A 17,629-nucleotide genomic window follows, 5' to 3' on the forward strand; every position below is an offset into this window, starting at 1 on the left:
CAATTTGATGCCATCTGGCTGTCTGCTCGTTAATTTCGACGTTCTGTTTTACTCTAGGCCCACTAGATGGCAGACCAAGTAAACCGAAACTCTCCTGGGCGTCTATGGCTGACATTTAATGAATTTTGTCGGCTAAACGTCAAATGTGTCACCAGAGACCTTTTACATGCCGAGATCGTACGACATGGAGTGTCGAATGGATTTTTTTTCCGCCCTTCAAAAATCCGTATACCTCTGCCGGGTTTGAACCTACTATCTTGGGATCTGGAGGCCCACACTCTATCACTGATCTACATAGGCATGAAGGGTACCTAACTTAAGGCCAAGGCTGCATCCTTCTCTCTTCCTTGTCTCTCCTTTCCTATCTTCACAACTCGCTATAAGGCTCCTGTTCAGCATAGCAGTTGAGGCCGCCCGGGCGATGTATTGGTCCTCCTCCGCAGTTATATCCCCTAACCCGAAGTCACAAGCTCCGGTACACTGCCTTTGAGGTGATAGAAATGGGATCCCTCGCTGAGTCCGAGGGAAAAACCAACCCTGGAGGGTAAACAGATTAAGCAAAAGAAGAAGAAGAAGAAGGAATAATTGAATGAGTTAATTCAGGTGTATCGCATAGAATAATCGAAGCGTCATGAATACATTTTTCGGTTTAAGTGTGCCGGATGGATAATCGATCGAAATAAGCGATTTACATGAAGTCTTACGAAAAATTGAAATACGCCTTTTTTCAAACGTTTCTCCAAATGTTGAGAGTAAATGCGTGTTTTAACTATCTTAATAAACCCCCAAACTTCATGGCTCTACAATCCTTGAAGGGCCTTGGCCTACCAAGCGACCGCTGCTCAGCCCGAAGGCCTGGAGATTACGAGGGGTCGTGTGGTCAGCATGACGAATCCTCTCGGTCGTTATTCTTGGCTTTCTAGACCGGGGCCGCCATCTCACCGTCAGATAGTTCCTCGATTCTAATCACGTAGGCTGAGTGGACCTCGAACCAGCCCTCAGGTCCAGGTAAAAATCCCTGACCTGGCCGGGAATCGAACCCGGGGCCTCCGGGTAAGAGGCAGGCACGCTATCCTTACACCACGGTGCCAGCTAATATAATGACAAGATAGTATAATTTTGGGGTGATATTCTGCAGTATGAGTTGTTTTAAAGTTCAAAGTCAACTTTACCTATTCCGAAACTGGGAGGAGAGTGATTAAGAACTCCGTTTCAATGAGTCATAAAGCCTAGTTTCCAGTATTACGTGACTTTCAATTTTGCGATTACAAGTCACTAGTCATCGTATTTTACGTGGACTTCGAATAACACCAATATGCAATGACCGGTAATCGAACCCAGTCCGTCTTTGTGAGGAGGCAGCGATTATGTCACAGAGCTAACACGCTCCCTCAAACAGTCGATTAAAGACAATTAATTTATCAATCATTTTCTTGACAACGGGAGATATTGTTGTTAATTCGATTATTCCTAAGAAACTGTTCATTCAAACGTCTCATTCGATTGTTTCAGCAGAATCACTCATTCGGTTGGAGCGAATGAATATTAAAATAATCACTTTTCATTCGATTATTTCGAGATCATTCACTATTCAATTGACTCATTCATTCGAATGCAATTTCGAATGAATAATCGAAAAATAATCGAATGGAAAAATATTCACTATTCGATTGCCTCACTCATTCGATGAATAATCGAAAAATAATCGAATGGAAAAATACTCACTATTCGATTGCCTCACTCATTCGAATGAATAATCGAAAAAATAATCGAATAGAAAAACACTCACTATTCGATTGCCTCACTCATTCGAATGAATAATCGAAAATAATCGAATAGAAAAACACTCACTATTCGATTGCCTCACTCATTCGAATGAATAATCGAAAAAATAACCGAATCGAAAAACATTATTTATTCGATTGCCTCACTCATTCGAATGAATAATCGAATGGAAAAACACTCACTATTCGATTGCCTCACTCATCCGAATGAATAATCGAAAAAATAACCGAATGCTAAAATACTATTCGATTGCGTCACTCATTCGAATGAATAATTGAAAAGTAATCGAATGGAAAAATACTCACTATTCGATTGCCTCACTCATTCGAATGAATAATCGAAAAATAATCGAATGGAAAAATCGAAAATGAAATAAAATGAAACAATCGAATAAGCAAATATTTTGTATTCGATTATCCCACCACTGTTCCGATGATAGGCTCCAGTTACCTGTTTGGTCTACAAGTAATGGTTGAAACATTCATCTGCATAGGTTGTGACATAAGGACTGACACAATAATTACTTAGTGTGTCTTTGTGTTTGTGCTTGGTTGCTTGAATAAATTGCTACTTTTATCACAGACTATTTTCTTTTGTTAAAATTTATAAAAGCATGACGTTTTGCTACAGAAACGACATGGTAAAGGCATAGTATTCGGTACTATTCTGCTACATAAATGTTCGTAGGAGAGTTGAGAATATTAAAGCCCTAAAATATAAATGCCTTTTATTTTGTACTTCAATGCATATGGCAACCTTTAAAATAATGATTTATTTCCCTGGTACGTGGTGATTACAAAACATGTTGTTCGGCACATTTTATACAAGTGCGGTGCCGAACACATTTAATTACGTACGTCCTTATATGAAAGAATATATACATGTTTTGTACGGAGTACCGTAGTTATGACACCCCTCCAGGCTTGCACTATTTGAAAACGTCCAGGGCTGGCGCTCGTATCAGCTGTTTCTCATGCACGCAGAGTTCTCAGTCAGCTCCTGACCTTAACATACCTGCTCTGCGAGGTTCACCGTACTTCGTCAGGGTACGGAATAAAATAAATAGATCCTCTCTTTTAATATAAATAATTACCTAGGTATTACCCATAAAATTGAAAATTTAGGAATATTTGAAAGTCGTTGTTTAATTATTCCTCTGCTTTCATGCAGTCCTGATATATGAAGATGACCTTGAAACTTTTTTTCACACAATCGTTGTACTACTATAAGAGGACAACGTTCGGAAAATCACCCTCCAGATTTACCTACAAGTCTCCGAAATCATGTGGTGAATCTCTCATGTAGATCAACGGGATGTGGTGCGAATATTATATACCTACAGTATGTACATGAAATGAAATGGCGTATGGCTTTTAGTGCGCAATCATTCGACATATCCACATTCTTATGTGGATCAACACTGGGAGGACTATTGAGGACTGCTGACTTTCATTTTCCACACTTTACCAATAAAGTGGGCGGGACAATACAAGGAATATCACAAAACAATAGTGAAAACCAAAATAAAGGTACCCTACGATGGTTACGCGTAGGATGCAACAGAACAGTGAGATTATGTAGATTAGAGTTACAGTGACGACGATGTACAAACACCAAGTAAAAAGCTGGGGTCTGGGTCACGAACGAATTCAGCTCTGCTTCACCGAAAATCATTTTCTCGATGAAACATTTCGACCGACAACCGCGCTCTGTATACCAACTAACCCACCAACCTAACTAACAGGCCCGCGTGGACCGGTTGAAACTAGCTAGAGACTGCCAGGAACTGAATTCGGGCCTCTTAAACTAAAGAATAGCAGTAAAAAAAAGGCATGTACCCAACACAGAACGATTAGGAGGATAAAATAAGGTTTATTGATCTAACTTGGTAAATAGAAGAAAATGAGAACACAAACAAAAAGGTAATATGGGGAATACAAAAGGAGAAACGATACTCACATTCATCGGGGAACACAGGAGGGTCACACACGCGTTCGACCGCATCTCTCTACAAGCGGGCATCGTTTTCTCTTCAGCATCATTTTGTTCGGCCGGGTGGCCTTCACCTATATCTGCTACTCAGCCGACCTCAATTAGCAAATCAGTTGACGCCTCGTTGGCCGACGACTTCCCCACAACCATGGCCTTTTGCATAATTCCTGGCGTGGATCCTCCATCCCCGAAGATGACATCTTCGACGACCTTTGTGCCGCTGGCCTTCCGGTCCATAATGTCTATCGACTGGTTGATGGTTTCACATCTACACCTTCTTCACAGATTCTGGTTCATTTCAGTGACGAGGCCGCCCTTCAACGTCTTTTCACTTCGGGCGCAACGATTCACTGTCAGATCTATGCAGTGGTGCGAACCCCTCCATACATTGAAGACCAGCTTTCTGCCAACCCAACCCTTGTCCCAACTGTCCATGATCCTCCATTTCAGACGATGCTTCTGCCTTCAACGCTCACCATCCCGACAACCACCACAATTACCACGGCAACACCGCCCGTTCTTCTCCCTTCCTCACTTCCCATTACCACTGTTACCACTTGTCATCCCTCCCCTGTTATGTCGTCCTCTCCCCCTATTTCTGCGCCTCCTGCCCTTCAGCAAGTACCTGCTAACCCGCCGGCCTCGTCTGTCGCAGTTTCGCCACCGCCATCTCCGCCAGCTAACACCACACAGCAGTCATCATCGACTCAGCCGCCTTCACCGTCCACTTCTACCGTGTACAGTTGTGTGCTCCGTGTAATCCCTCCCGACTTCTCCGACATTGACGTCCTCCAAGAACTCCGTGCAGCCGGCGTTCCAGTCTGACGAGGCATTCGGATCCGGAACGCCTCCGGCCCAACTTTTATGGTACGCCTCCAGTTGACTACACCCGAAGCAGTTCAACAGCTCATCGCTACCGGTGCCCGTGTCCACGGCCATTTAATCGCATAGAGCCCTCTCTTTCCCCGCCTTCACCTGGTCGCCAGCCCTCAGATCGTCCATCTCGTCGCCCCCGGCCAACCCCTCCTTCCATTTTTCCACCTCCACCAGTATGCCCACCCCCTCCTCCCAACGGCTTCCTCCCTTCTCCCCTTCCAACACGTGACCTCTCACCGCTTCTCTTACCCATCTAACCGCTTCCCTTCATCTTCTTACATTGCACATCTACCCCGGCACTTCCTTCTAAACTCCACTTCCTCCCTTGCATTTCACTTCTTACCTCACGCATATCTTGTATCTTGATAAAACATGTACTTGTAATCACATCAATGTATTTACCATTGTAAATCTGTCAATAAAGCACTAAAACTCATTATGGCTGCCAACTACGCTTGCCATCATGTTATCCTTAGCTGACTTTTTTGTTGTTGCTAAATTCAATTTCCTAGCAAGTTTCTTCAATCTCTCCTTACTTCCACAAAACCCATTCCTAACTTTATTTCTAACGTGCACCTCTTTCTTAATCTCTTTATTTCTCTTATAGTGGGTCTTCACACTGCTCAACAATAGTTTTAAACCCATTCCATTGGATGTTTATATTTTTATTTACCATTTTCCATGGGATGTGTGAATATTGAGGGACTAATAAGCAAATTAGGAAATAAGAAAGTTCGGGAAGTAATAGAAATTTTCGATGTTGTGGCACTCTTGGAGACGTGGCTGGAAACAAGGAGGGAGATATCATGGAAGGGGTTTGTGATTAAATATAAATATAGAAGATAGGAGAGGGCTAAGGGACGCGCACCGGGAGGGATGATAGTACTAATTAGGGAAGAAATTAGTGAACTGGTGGAGGATATAGAGACAGATATGAAAGAAATTATATGGTTCAGATTGAATACGGGAGGGATAGAGGGAAGGGTGAAGAAAATAAATCTAGTGTTCGTATATTGTCATCCTAGTAGTTCAGCATATGCAAATAAGTACCTTTTTGAAGAGCTGTTGGTGGATATTAGTATGATAAGAGAGAAGTTTACAGGAGAAGAGGATATGTTGTTATTCGGAGATTGGAACGCGAGAATAGGGGAACAGAGCCCAGTATATAGTAGGGAGGATGAAATGTGTATGTTGAAAAGTAGAAGTAGTGAGGATAAAATTATAAACAGTTATGGGGAGAAGTTCCTGGAGATGTGCGCTGCGGGAAATGTGTATATTCTGAATGGATGAATGGTGAGGAAGGTGACAGTACAGGGAAATTGACTTATGTTACCGAGAAGGGAGGTAGTGTGATAGATATGGTTTTAAGCTCGGAAGGAGTGTTGGAGGATGTTGTAAGGATGGAAGTAGGAGACTGGATTGAATCACACCATTTCCCAGTGTGGGTTATGTTGAAAAGGGGGGAAGAGAAGCATATAAGAAAGGAAGCTGAGACGAAGTATAAACAGGGAAGTGGATATAACAAGTATAAATGGTCAGAGAAAGTGGGACGGGATTGGGATAGGGAAGCAAAGGAGGAATTACAATTTCTGAAATGTGGTTGGGAAGGTGCGTTAGAGGAGAATATTACTGATAAAGCCTTGGAATTGCTGCTACATCCAATAAAGATGATAGCACAGAAGGTAGAATGTAGAAGGAGGAAAAAGAAAGAGGGCGAAGAATGGTTTAATAAAGAGTGTGAAGGAATGCGGAGGAGGGTGCTGGGTGCGTTAGGAGAGTATAGAAAGGTGGGAGTGCAGAAAGGGAGATTTTCTGTAAGTTGAGGAAGGAGTATAAAAAGAAAATTTGTGAGGTATAAAAGGCGTGGTTAGAGGAACAAACTGAAGCCATAAATAAAGATTGTAAGACTAACAGCATTGAAAAATGTATGGGAAAGGATTAATAGAATTATTCAGGGTGGAAGGAGTATAGAGAGAATGAGCATTGAGAAATTTCAGTGGGTGAGGTATTTTGGCGAATTACTCGGGGGTAAGGGGGAAGAACGGTGGAGAGGGACGGGGGAAGAAGTAATTTGGAGGAATAGGAGAGTTGCAAATTATGAACTGGATAAGGAAATTACAAGGGAAGGAACCTTGAGAGTGATAAGAAGAATCAGGGGCAAGTCGGCGGGGGGTGTAATGCGATAAATAACAAGTTTTGGAAAGAAATTAGCAAAAATGTGACAATGATAGAGGGAATAGTTAAACTATTCAGTAAGATCTATGAGGGGGTAGGGAAGTACCCGAAGTAATGGGAAACAGGAATTGTATGTCCAATATATAAGGGAAAGGGTAGTAAGAACAGTTTGAACAATTATAGAGGAATATCTTTGTTAGACTCCTTAAGTAAAATTTACACGGGGGTGTTGGCAAACAGGTTAAGTGAATGGGCCGAAAGAAATGAAATATTGACAGATTACCAAGGGGTATTTAGGAAAAAGAAAAGAACAGTGGATAATATAATGATAGTAAAGACAGTTTTAGAGAAGTATAGGAGCCTGTCTAGAAGTAAGGTGTGTGTGGCACCAATAGATTTTTAAAAAGCATTTGATAAGGTGAATAGAGAGGCTCTATTGGAGAAATTGGGTAGGTTAGGGTTTTCGGAAAAGATGATGAGGGCTGTGGAGGGAATATATAGGGTGGTCAGTTTTTGTGTAAAATTGGGAGACGATAGATTGAGCAGACCCTTAGAGTCTAAGGTGGGTTTAAAGCAAGGGTGCAAATTATCGCCAATATTGTTTATTTTATTTATTAACGATATCTTGGATGGGCATGGGGCTAGCAATTGGGCCGTACCGGTAATTAATAGGTTGGAGGTACCGGGATTGATTTTTGCTGATGATGTGATATTGATGACTCTAACTTCAGGGGTGCAGAGAGCTTTAAATGCAGCGTCGCTTTTCGCGAAGAAATGGGTCTTGAGAATTAATGGGAATAAATCTAAAATTCTAGTAGCCCATGTAAACAAAGGAAGAGGGGAGGACGTGAAATGGGTCCTGCAGGGAGAAAGGTTGGAACAAGTAAGGAAGTTGGAATATTTAGGAGTTATTATTAACAGTAAAGGAACTTGGAACGATCAGATTAGTAGGACGAAAAGCAGAGGTTTGGCAGCCTTAGCCTCAGTCAAAAACTTGCTAGCTAAATATCCGGGTATCAGTTATAAAACCTTGAGGTTAGTGTGGAGATCGGTGATTTTTGGTAGGATATTGTATGGCGCGGAAGTATGGGGGTTGGATGAGAAAAGATATGAATTAAGACGAATTATTAGTAACTTTGGTAAGATAGTGATGGGGCTGTCGCTGTGCACAGCTAATGCAGGGGTGGAATTAATGTGCGGGGAGGATTTGGAATCTGAGTGTGTGAAAAGAATAGTTAGACACTGGATGAATTTAAAAGGACAGGAAGGGAGAGGGTATTACAGGCCGCGTATGAACAACAACGGAAGAGCATGTATAAGGGAGACTGGCTATAAAAAATTAAGGGATATTTGGAGATGATAGGTTTGGGGTACATGTGGGAAGAGGTGTGGACGAAGACAAAAGCTAGAGGGATGAAGGTGCTGTCAAGGAGAATTAAAGATATGTATAGGCAGAAATTATTGGCTGAAAGTAGAGTAAGAAGTTCTCTTAGTGTTTTCAATAAAGTAGAAGAAGTAACGGGGATAAATATTAGAAACGTTGAGAGGTTAAACAGGGGAGGGTTGATATGGTGGATAATGGGGATTCATATAAAGAAGGGATGGTTAAAATAGAGAGATAAGTCGGTATGTATACTTTGTGGGACAGAGAACAACGATTTTCACTTATTAGGCAATTGTGAGGAAACAAGTAAGATCAGAAATAGTCTATTGGGTGCCAAACATCGGAAAATGTTAGGAATAGGGGACGAGCGGACTATTATAAGGTGGATTATTAAGGAACGGGAAGACGGAGGAGAATTGAACAGGTACTTACGTGCGGTTAAAAATGCATGTGTGAGAAAAATGGAAGAAGGAGATTCATAGGGCGATGGTGGTGAGTATAGCTTGGAGGGAATAAGAGAGTATGTGTTTGGAATGGGGACGGGTGTTTATGATATTTATGGGGTCTTGTATAACAATATCCAGTGGTTCGAGTTTGTTAGGTAATTTCAGCAGTAAGTGAAGTGCTGGTGATGTGTACATAGTGAAGAATGTAGAATTCGAGCCTGGAGGTGAAGTAAGACCGAGTGACAGCGATGGGCAATCAGATTGCGAAGTAACTGAGTAAGTAAATAATATAGTATGTGCGAAATGTAGAGGCCTTACCGATTGCGAGATTGCAAGTCAGCATGCGATTGTTGTCATTTGGTGTACTTTAAATCCAGGATAAGTGGGTTAAGGAACAAGGATTGCGAAGTAAAAAACTGTGCGTACAAGTACTGGAGCTGAATCTGTTGTAACGTAATGCCAGCGGGCTTTTTTTTGCAGAATTATCTGTTGTGACGGCCCTGTGGTGAATGCAAGGTCATTGTAGGGCTAGATTAGTTGTTTTGTAGGTTGAAACTTGTTTATTATTATTATTATTATTATTATTATTATTATTATTATTATTATTATTATTATTATTATTATTGCTTTGTGAACATGTATCTGGGCTGGAAGCCTGTTTTGTTCATTAATAAATACACGAAAATATTTACCATTTTCCAGCGATCATGATTAGTTTATAAAACGTCATAACTCCAGTGTTATAAACCATATGGTACTGCTTAACATTCCAACTTTTACAACCTTCCTTTATATCATATTTATTTGTAACTACGACTGAAACAACGCCGTGACCACTTACGACATCTATCACTTCAGTTTCTCTAGAGAGCTTATCTAGTTTTATCAGCACCACGTGTGGAATATACTATCATCTACTTGGTTCCATCACTTTTTGATTCATCTGTCCTTCCCAGATTAACTTATTTACCATTTACTGGCCATGCTTTCAGACATTCGCATTACCTTCCTATTTAACATTTTACACATCGAGATGGATTTTTTTAGCATGTGGCTCTTAGTACCGGGAGTGTCTGAGGATATGTTCGATTCGCCAGTTCTGTAGCTGCTTTTACCAATACACTCCATGGAGATGAGCAACATGTATCTGTGTCTGTGGGTATAGATTTAATTATACTTGTAGGAATGGGAAAGAGGTGTCAGTACCTTTGATAAAGGTACCATCCCGGCATTTGCTCTGAGTTGAAATAGGGAAACTACGGAAAACCATTTTGAGGATGGCCGACGGTGGATTGGAACCCATCTGTCTTCCAAGTTCAGGGCCTTCACTGCCCGTACCGCAACGCACTGAAATAACCTGTCCGGTTTAAGACGGACTGTAATGAAATGAAATGTCGTATGGCTTTTAGTGCCGGGATATCCCAGGACGGGTTCGGCTGGCCAGGTGCATGTCTTTCTACACTGACTGACAGAGCAAATGCAACACCAAGAAGGAGTGGTCAGAACTTTATGCCAATTGCAGGGTAGACTGACGTCACTAAGGTATGCTCATGATGTGAAATGCGCCGCTGTGCTGCGCACGTAGCGAACGATAAATGGGACACGGCGTTGGCGAATGGCCCACTTCGTACCGTGATTTCTCAGCCGACAGTCATTGTAGAACGTGTTGTCGTGTGCCACAGGACACGTGTATAGCTAAGAATGCCAGGCCGCCGTCAACGGAGGCATTTCCAGCAGACAGACGACTTTACGAGGGGTATGGTGATCGGGCTGAGAAGGGCAGGTTGGTCGCTTCGTCAAATCGCAGCCGATACCCATAGGGATGTGTCCACGGTGCAGCGCCTGTGGCGAAGATGGTTGGCGCAGGGACATGTGGCACGTGCGAGGGGTCCAGGCGCAGCCCGAGTGACGTCAGCACGCGAGGATCGGCGCATCCGCCGCCAAGCGGTGGCAGCCCCGCACGCCACGTCAACCGCCATTCTTCAGCATGTGCAAGACACCCTGGCTGTTCCAATATCGACCAGAACAATTTCCCGTCGATTGGTTGAAGGAGGCCTGCACTCCCGGCGTCCGCTCAGAAGACTACCATTGACTCCACAGCATAGACGTACACGCCTGGCATGGTGCCGGGCTAGAGCGACTTGGATGAGGGAATGGCGGAACGTCGTGTTCTCCGATGAGTCACGCTTCTGTTCTGTCAGTGATAGTCACCGCAGACGAGTGTGGCGTCGGCGTGGAGAAAGGTCAAATCCGGCAGTAACTGTGGAGCGCCCTACCGCTAGACAACGCGGCATCATGGTTTGGGGCGCTATTGCGTATAATTCCACGTCACCTCTAGTGCGTATTCAAGGCACGTTAAATGCCCACCGCTACGTGCAGCATGTGCTGCGGCCGGTGGCACTCCCGTACCTTCAGGGGCTGCCCAATGCTCTGTTTCAGCAGGATAATGCCCGCCCACACACTGCTCGCATCTCCCAACAGCCTCTACGAGGTGTACAGATGCTTCCGTGGCCAGCGTACTCTCCGGATCTCTCACCAATCGAACACGTGTGGGATCTCATTGGACGCCGTTTGCAAACTCTGCCCCAGCCTCGTACGGACGACCAACTGTGGCAAATGGTTGACAGAGAATGGAGAACCATCCCTCAGGACACCATCCGCACTCTTATTGGCTCTGTAGCTCGAGGTGTTTCTGCGTGCATCGCCGCTCGCGGTGGTCCTACATCCTACTGAGTCGATGCCGTGCGCATTGTGTAACCTGCATATCGGTTTGAAATAAACATCAATTATTCGTCCGTGCCGTCTCTGTTTTTTCCCCAACTTTCATCCCTTTCGAACCACTCCTCCTTGGTGTTGCATTGTCACTGTCAGTCAGTGTATTTGACTCCCGTAGGCAACCTGCGCGTCATGATGAGGATAAAATGATGATGAAGACAACACATACACCCAGCCCCCGTGCCATTGGAATTAACCAATTAAGGTTAAAATTCCCGACCCGGCCGGGAATCGAACCCGGGACCCTCTGAACCGAAGGCCAGTACGCTGACCGTTCAGCCAACGAGTCGGACAAGACGGACTGTAAACTGCATACACAGTACGATAGGATTTATAAAGTAGTACGGGGATACTCGGTAGTGTTGTAATGAGAGTAAACGGCGGTTACCAAGAAATTAACCTTAACATAAAATGTTAAATTTTTTACAAATTTAGAAAAAAAATCACAAGATAATCAAATTAAATATGCTAGAAAATACTAGAGACAGTGACATGTATAAAATAAAAACGGATCCAACATATAACTAGTGTGTCATGACGGAAATCGTTGGAGTTGTTTGGACTGATGGACAGAAGAAATATTAACGTTCTACAGCTCTCGAGGACCGAAGTATTTATTTGACCTGTACTCCACGCCCGCTGTTTTCGGCAAGGTATAAAATAGTAGGTGGTCAAGGGTAGAAAATAAATACTGTTTTAGAACTCTAAGGGACTATCAGGAGCTCACAACCAAGTTTCAGTCTATCGAGGGAATGAATAGTTAAGCTTATGTTTTATGTGTCTAGAAAAGATGCTTAACAGAATACGAAGAAAGCACGTATTGTCGATACTGAAGCACTGTGGTGACAAAGACCGATTATTACAAGCAATCAGAGCTGTTTGTACTATAAATGTCGTTATGGAATTCACTTTGGAGAATGTTTGTCTAATGCAGATGACTTTCTTCTATTAGAATGTATATTTTAGAATTTCTTACATCAACAAAATTTGACAACATTATAATAAATCACGCACCATATTACCGAAGACTCCAATCGAGCAGGCGGTGGACACCTGGTCTGAGCCGAACCATACAGACGCAACTTCCGGCGGTAGCTGAAGCAGGAACACTTGTGAAATGGCCACTATTGTCTGTCCTACGAAGGTCACCCAGAAGAGATCTCGATCCAGAGAAGCACATTTGATCCATGTACCCAATGCTGTCCCTCCAGCTCCGACTATCACGCATTTCCGAAGTCCCTAGAGGTACACAGTAAGAAAGTTGCATTAATTTGACAATTATAAATTAATTTTGGATTTTCAAGCGCTAATGGTTCAGACTATTAATACTTAATATTTCTGTAGAAATCTGTAATTTATGTGTGTCCCTGTATATTTCCTTATAAATATAAACTAGCAAGATACCCGTACTTCGCTACGGCTTTAAAATGAAAGTTATTATTCAAAATTTTACAATTTGGAGAGTCTGCAGTCAGCTGAGTCTGTAAAATACGTCCTCAGTTCGTACGTCAAACGGTTTTGGGGGAATTATTATATATTTCATAATCTACCACTCACGTAAACCTCGTACGGAAGAATTTGAATGTTTCGAACCAAATCTGATTTAACATCTAGGACGTAAAAGCGACCAACCTTTAAAATTTTGATTTTGTACGTCGAACAGTAAAGGAGGAATGAATACTTTTTAAAGGGATGAATGTTTAGAAATATTTATTATCATCTAGGATACAGAAGACAACCCTTCATAAAATAGTTAGGTTCGTGCCTGAAAAGGTTATTGTGTGTTTGAGTCAACTACCATTTAAACCTCTTAGGGTAGACATGTTTTGAAGTATATGGTATTTTACCCCTAAGACATAAAATAAGGCCCTTATCGTAAAAATACAACTTTGTACGCCAAATGGTTTTGGAGGGATGAATAATTTAGTTTACGGAGCCAATCTCATTTGACACTTTAACGGTGGAACGTTTAAAAGTATTTCTTATTTCACACCTAGGATTTAAAATATATACCATTCTTTGGAATTTTGTCTTCGTACGTCAAAGCGTTTCACAGAACGGAATTTATATATTCTTTTTTCGGATATTAACCCCAATTTAACACTCTGAGGGGTAAATATGTTTCAAACCTTCTGTTAATGAACACCTAGAATATCATTTGACATTTTCACTCCGTAATTCAAACGGTTTCACATAAACGTATAATTTTGTGATCATTCTTCATCCCCCATTCAAAATCCCATAGGGTTATATTATTTTAAGTCCACTTCTTATGTATTTGTATCCTCACAAAAATAATTCAATTCCTTTTACATCCCCTTAAGTTGATTCACTCTTCCCACCCCCCAACAAAAAGTGTGTTCTTTATTTTTCCTGTGCGCAGCACCCTTCGTTTTTGTGATATAAGTATCCTCACACAAAGATTAAACTCATTCTTCAATTCATTTACCCACCGAAATTGGATTTTCCGAAAACAAAAGAATGAGTGCTTCTTTTTTAAAGAAGATTCCAAATACAAATTTTCATGCCTGTAACATCTTCAGTTTTTGAGATATAGCTATCCTCATAAAAGGAATTCAACCACTTTTCAGTCCGTTTTACACACCCTTTAAGTGAATTTTACGGGGAAAAAACACGTTTCTTTATTTTTAAAGGAGATTCCAAATACCAATTTTAACATCTGTAATACCTGCAGATTTTGAGATATCAGTATCATAATAAATTCAACCCCTCTTTCAGTCCTTTTTACCCCCCTCCCCCAGCAATGTTTCCGAAAACAAAATGTTTTACTTTACTTTTAAAAGAGATTACAAAAACCTATTTTTACGTCTGTAACAGGTTCCGTTTTTGAGATATACTCATTTTAAAAATTCACCCCATCTGTCAGTCCTGTTCACCCCCCCCCCCCCGCTACTTAAGTAGGTTTTCCAAAAAATACCAAAAATGCATATTCCTTTATTTGTAAGGAGATTCCAAATAAAACTTTTCAAAATGGGTGCAGTATTCAACATTTTTTAGCCGTTTTCACCACCTTTTGAGGATTATTCCTACAAAAATGCGTGTTTCCTCATTTTTAAAGGAGGTTCCAAATACCAATTTTCACGTCTGTAACATCTTCAGTATTTGATGTTTATCCCCATAAAAAGAATTCAACTACACTTCTCTTCACCCACCCTACCCCTCAAGTGGATTTTCCGCAAACAAAAAATATGTGTTTCTAAACTTTAAAGGAGATTCAAATACCAATTTTCATGTCTGTAACATCTTCAGTTTTTGAGATATAAGTATCCACATAAAGAAAGTATGCCCTTTTTCAGTCCTTCCTACACCCCCTCCTACTGAAGTGTTCTTTTCCGAAAACAAACAAATACGTGTTACTTTTATTAAGATTAAAAATACCGATTTTAACGTCTGCACCGTGTTAAGTTTTTGATACATACGGTATTTATGCTCATTTTAAGAATTTACCCCCTTTAACACTTCCTTTTATGTGGATTTACAGAAAACAAATTATGCTTGTTCCTTTACTTTTACAGGAGATTCCAAATGCCAATTTTCACGTCTGTTACTTGTTACGTTTGTGAGATATAATCATTTTAAGAATTCACCCACTTTGTCGCTTCTGTTCACCACACCTTATGTAGATTTTTAAAAAACGTGTTTCTTTATTTTTAAAGGAGATTCCAAATTCCAATTTTAATTACTGTAACATCTTCAGTTTTGAGATATAATTATCCACATAAAAGGCAATCAACACCATTTTCACCTTTTTCACCCCTTAACAGGATTTTCCGAAAACAAAAACATGCATATTTCCTTATTTTTAAAGGAGATTCCAAATATCAATTTTCATGTCTTTAACTTGTTCAGTTTTCGACATATAGATGCACTCATTTTAAAAATTAACCCCCTTTTCACCCCCTTAGCGACGGAATATCAAAAATTTCTCCTTTAACGAGCACCTATATTGTAATATGAATGCATGCCCAAAATTTCATTTCTTTACGTCCAGTAGCGTTTGCTGGGCGATGATGAATCAGTCAGTCAGTCAGAACAAGTTATTTTCAATCAATCAATCAATCAATCAATCAATCAATCAATCAATCAATCAATCAATCAATCAATCAATCAATCAATCAATCACTACTGATCTGCATTTAAGGCAGTCACCCAGGTGGCAGATACCCTATCTGTTGTTTTCCTAGCCTTTTCTTAAATGATCGCAAAGATATTTGAAATTTATTGAACATCTCCCTTGGTAAGTTATTCCAATCCCTAACTTCTCTTCCTATAAACGAATATTTTCCCCAATTTTTCCTCCTGGATTCCAGCTTTGTCTTCATATTCTGATATTTCCTACTTTTAAAGACACCACACAAGCTTATTCGTTTACTGATGTCATTCCACGCCATCTCTCCACTCACAGCTCGGAACATACCACTTAGTCGAGCAGCTCGTCTCCTTTCTCCCCAAGTCTTCCCAGTCTTTGCAAAATTTTTGTAACGCTACTCTTTTGTCGGAAATCACCCAGAACAAATCGAGCTGGTTTTTTTTTTTTCCAGTTCTTGAATCAAGTCATTCTGGTGAGGGTCCCATACACTGGAACCATACTCTAGTTGGGGTCTTACAAGAGACTTATATGCCCTCTCCTGTACATCCTTACTACAACCCCTAAATACCCTCACAACCATATGCAGAGATCTGTACCCTTTATTTAAAATCATATTTATGTGATTACCCCCAATGAAGATATTCACGTCTGTAACGTGTTTAGTTTTTGATATATACAGTATATATGCTCATTTTAAGAATTTACCCTTTTAAACACCTAGTACCTAGTTACTTACAATGATCCCCAAAGGGAAATTTCACTCCATCAACGCAGTAATTAAAACTGAGAGGACTTTTCCTATTTGTGAAACTCACAACCTGACTTTTAACCCAGTTTATCACCATACCATTGCCTACTGTCCATCTCACAACATTATCGAGGTCATTTTGCAGTTGCTCAAATCTTGTAATTTATTACTCTGTACAGAATAACGTCATCTGCAAAAGTCCTTATCTCTGATTCCACTTCTGTACACATATCATTGATATACACTGACTGACAGAGCAAATGCAACACCAAGAAGGAGTGGTTCGAAAGGGATGAAAGTTGGGGAAAAAACAGAGACGGCACGGACGACTAATTGATGTTTATTTCAAACCGATATGCAGGTTACACAATGCGCACGGCATCGACTCAGTAGGATGTAGGACCACCGCGAGCGGCGATGCACGCAGAAACACCTCGAGCTACAGAGTCAATAAGAGTGCGGATGGTGTCCTGAGGGATGGTTCTCCATTCTCTGTCAACCATTTGCCACAGTTGGTCGTCCGTACGAGGCTGGGGCAGAGTTTGCAAACGGCGTCCAATGAGATCCCACACGTGTTCGATTGGTGAGAGATCCGGAGAGTACGCTGGCCACGGAAGCATCTGTACACCTCGTAGAGGCTGTTGGGAGATACGAGCAGTGTGTGGGCGGGCATTATCCTGCTGAAACAGAGCATTGGGCAGCCCCTGAAGGTACGGGAGTGCCACCGGCCGCAGCACATGCTGCACGTAGCGGTGGGCATTTAACGTGCCTTGAATACGCACTAGAGGTGACGTGGAATTATACGCAATAGCGCCCCAAACCATGATGCCGCGTTGTCTAGCGGTAGGGCGCTCCACAGTTACTGCCGGATTTGACCTTTCTCCACGCCGACGCCACACTCGTCTGCGGTGACTATCACTGACAGAACAGAAGCGTGACTCATCGGAGAACACGACGTTCCGCCATTCCCTCATCCAAGTCGCTCTAGCCTGGCACCATGCCAGGCGTGCACGTCTATGCTGTGGAGTCAATGGTAGTCTTCTGAGCGGACGCCGGGAGTGCAGGCCTCCTTCAACCAATCGACGGGAAATTGTTCTGGTCGATATTGGAACAGCCAGGGTGTCTTGCACATGCTGAAGAATGGCGGTTGACGTGGCGTGCGGGGCTGCCACCGCTTGGCGGCGGATGCGCCGATCCTCGCGTGCTGACGTCACTCGGGCTGCGCCTGGACCCCTCGCACGTGCCACATGTCCCTGCGCCAACCATCTTCGCCACAGGCGCTGCACCGTGGACACATCCCTATGGGTATCGGCTGCGATTTGACGAAGCGACCAACC

At 42.1% G+C, this 17,629-nt stretch overlaps 1 protein-coding gene across 2 annotated transcripts in view; it reads right to left on the reverse strand.

The window, feature by feature from the left end:
* The window catches only part of LOC136866249 (heme transporter FLVCR2), a 104,122-nt gene that overhangs the window by 31,283 nt on the left and 55,210 nt on the right, over positions 1 to 17,629 (reverse strand). Inside the window, exon 2 of one of the 2 annotated variants that reach the window (XM_067143044.2) lies at positions 12,448 to 12,672. The exons of the other annotated variant lie outside the window; for it this stretch is intronic. Within the exon in view, the coding sequence (XP_066999145.2) occupies positions 12,448 to 12,672 (225 nt within the window). The remainder of the gene's footprint in view (positions 1 to 12,447; positions 12,673 to 17,629) is intronic. 2 annotated transcript variants of the gene reach the window in all.

This window comes from Anabrus simplex, chromosome 3, assembly GCF_040414725.1.
Source record: "Anabrus simplex isolate iqAnaSimp1 chromosome 3, ASM4041472v1, whole genome shotgun sequence".
NCBI classification, from domain to species: Eukaryota; Metazoa; Arthropoda; class Insecta; order Orthoptera; family Tettigoniidae; genus Anabrus; species Anabrus simplex.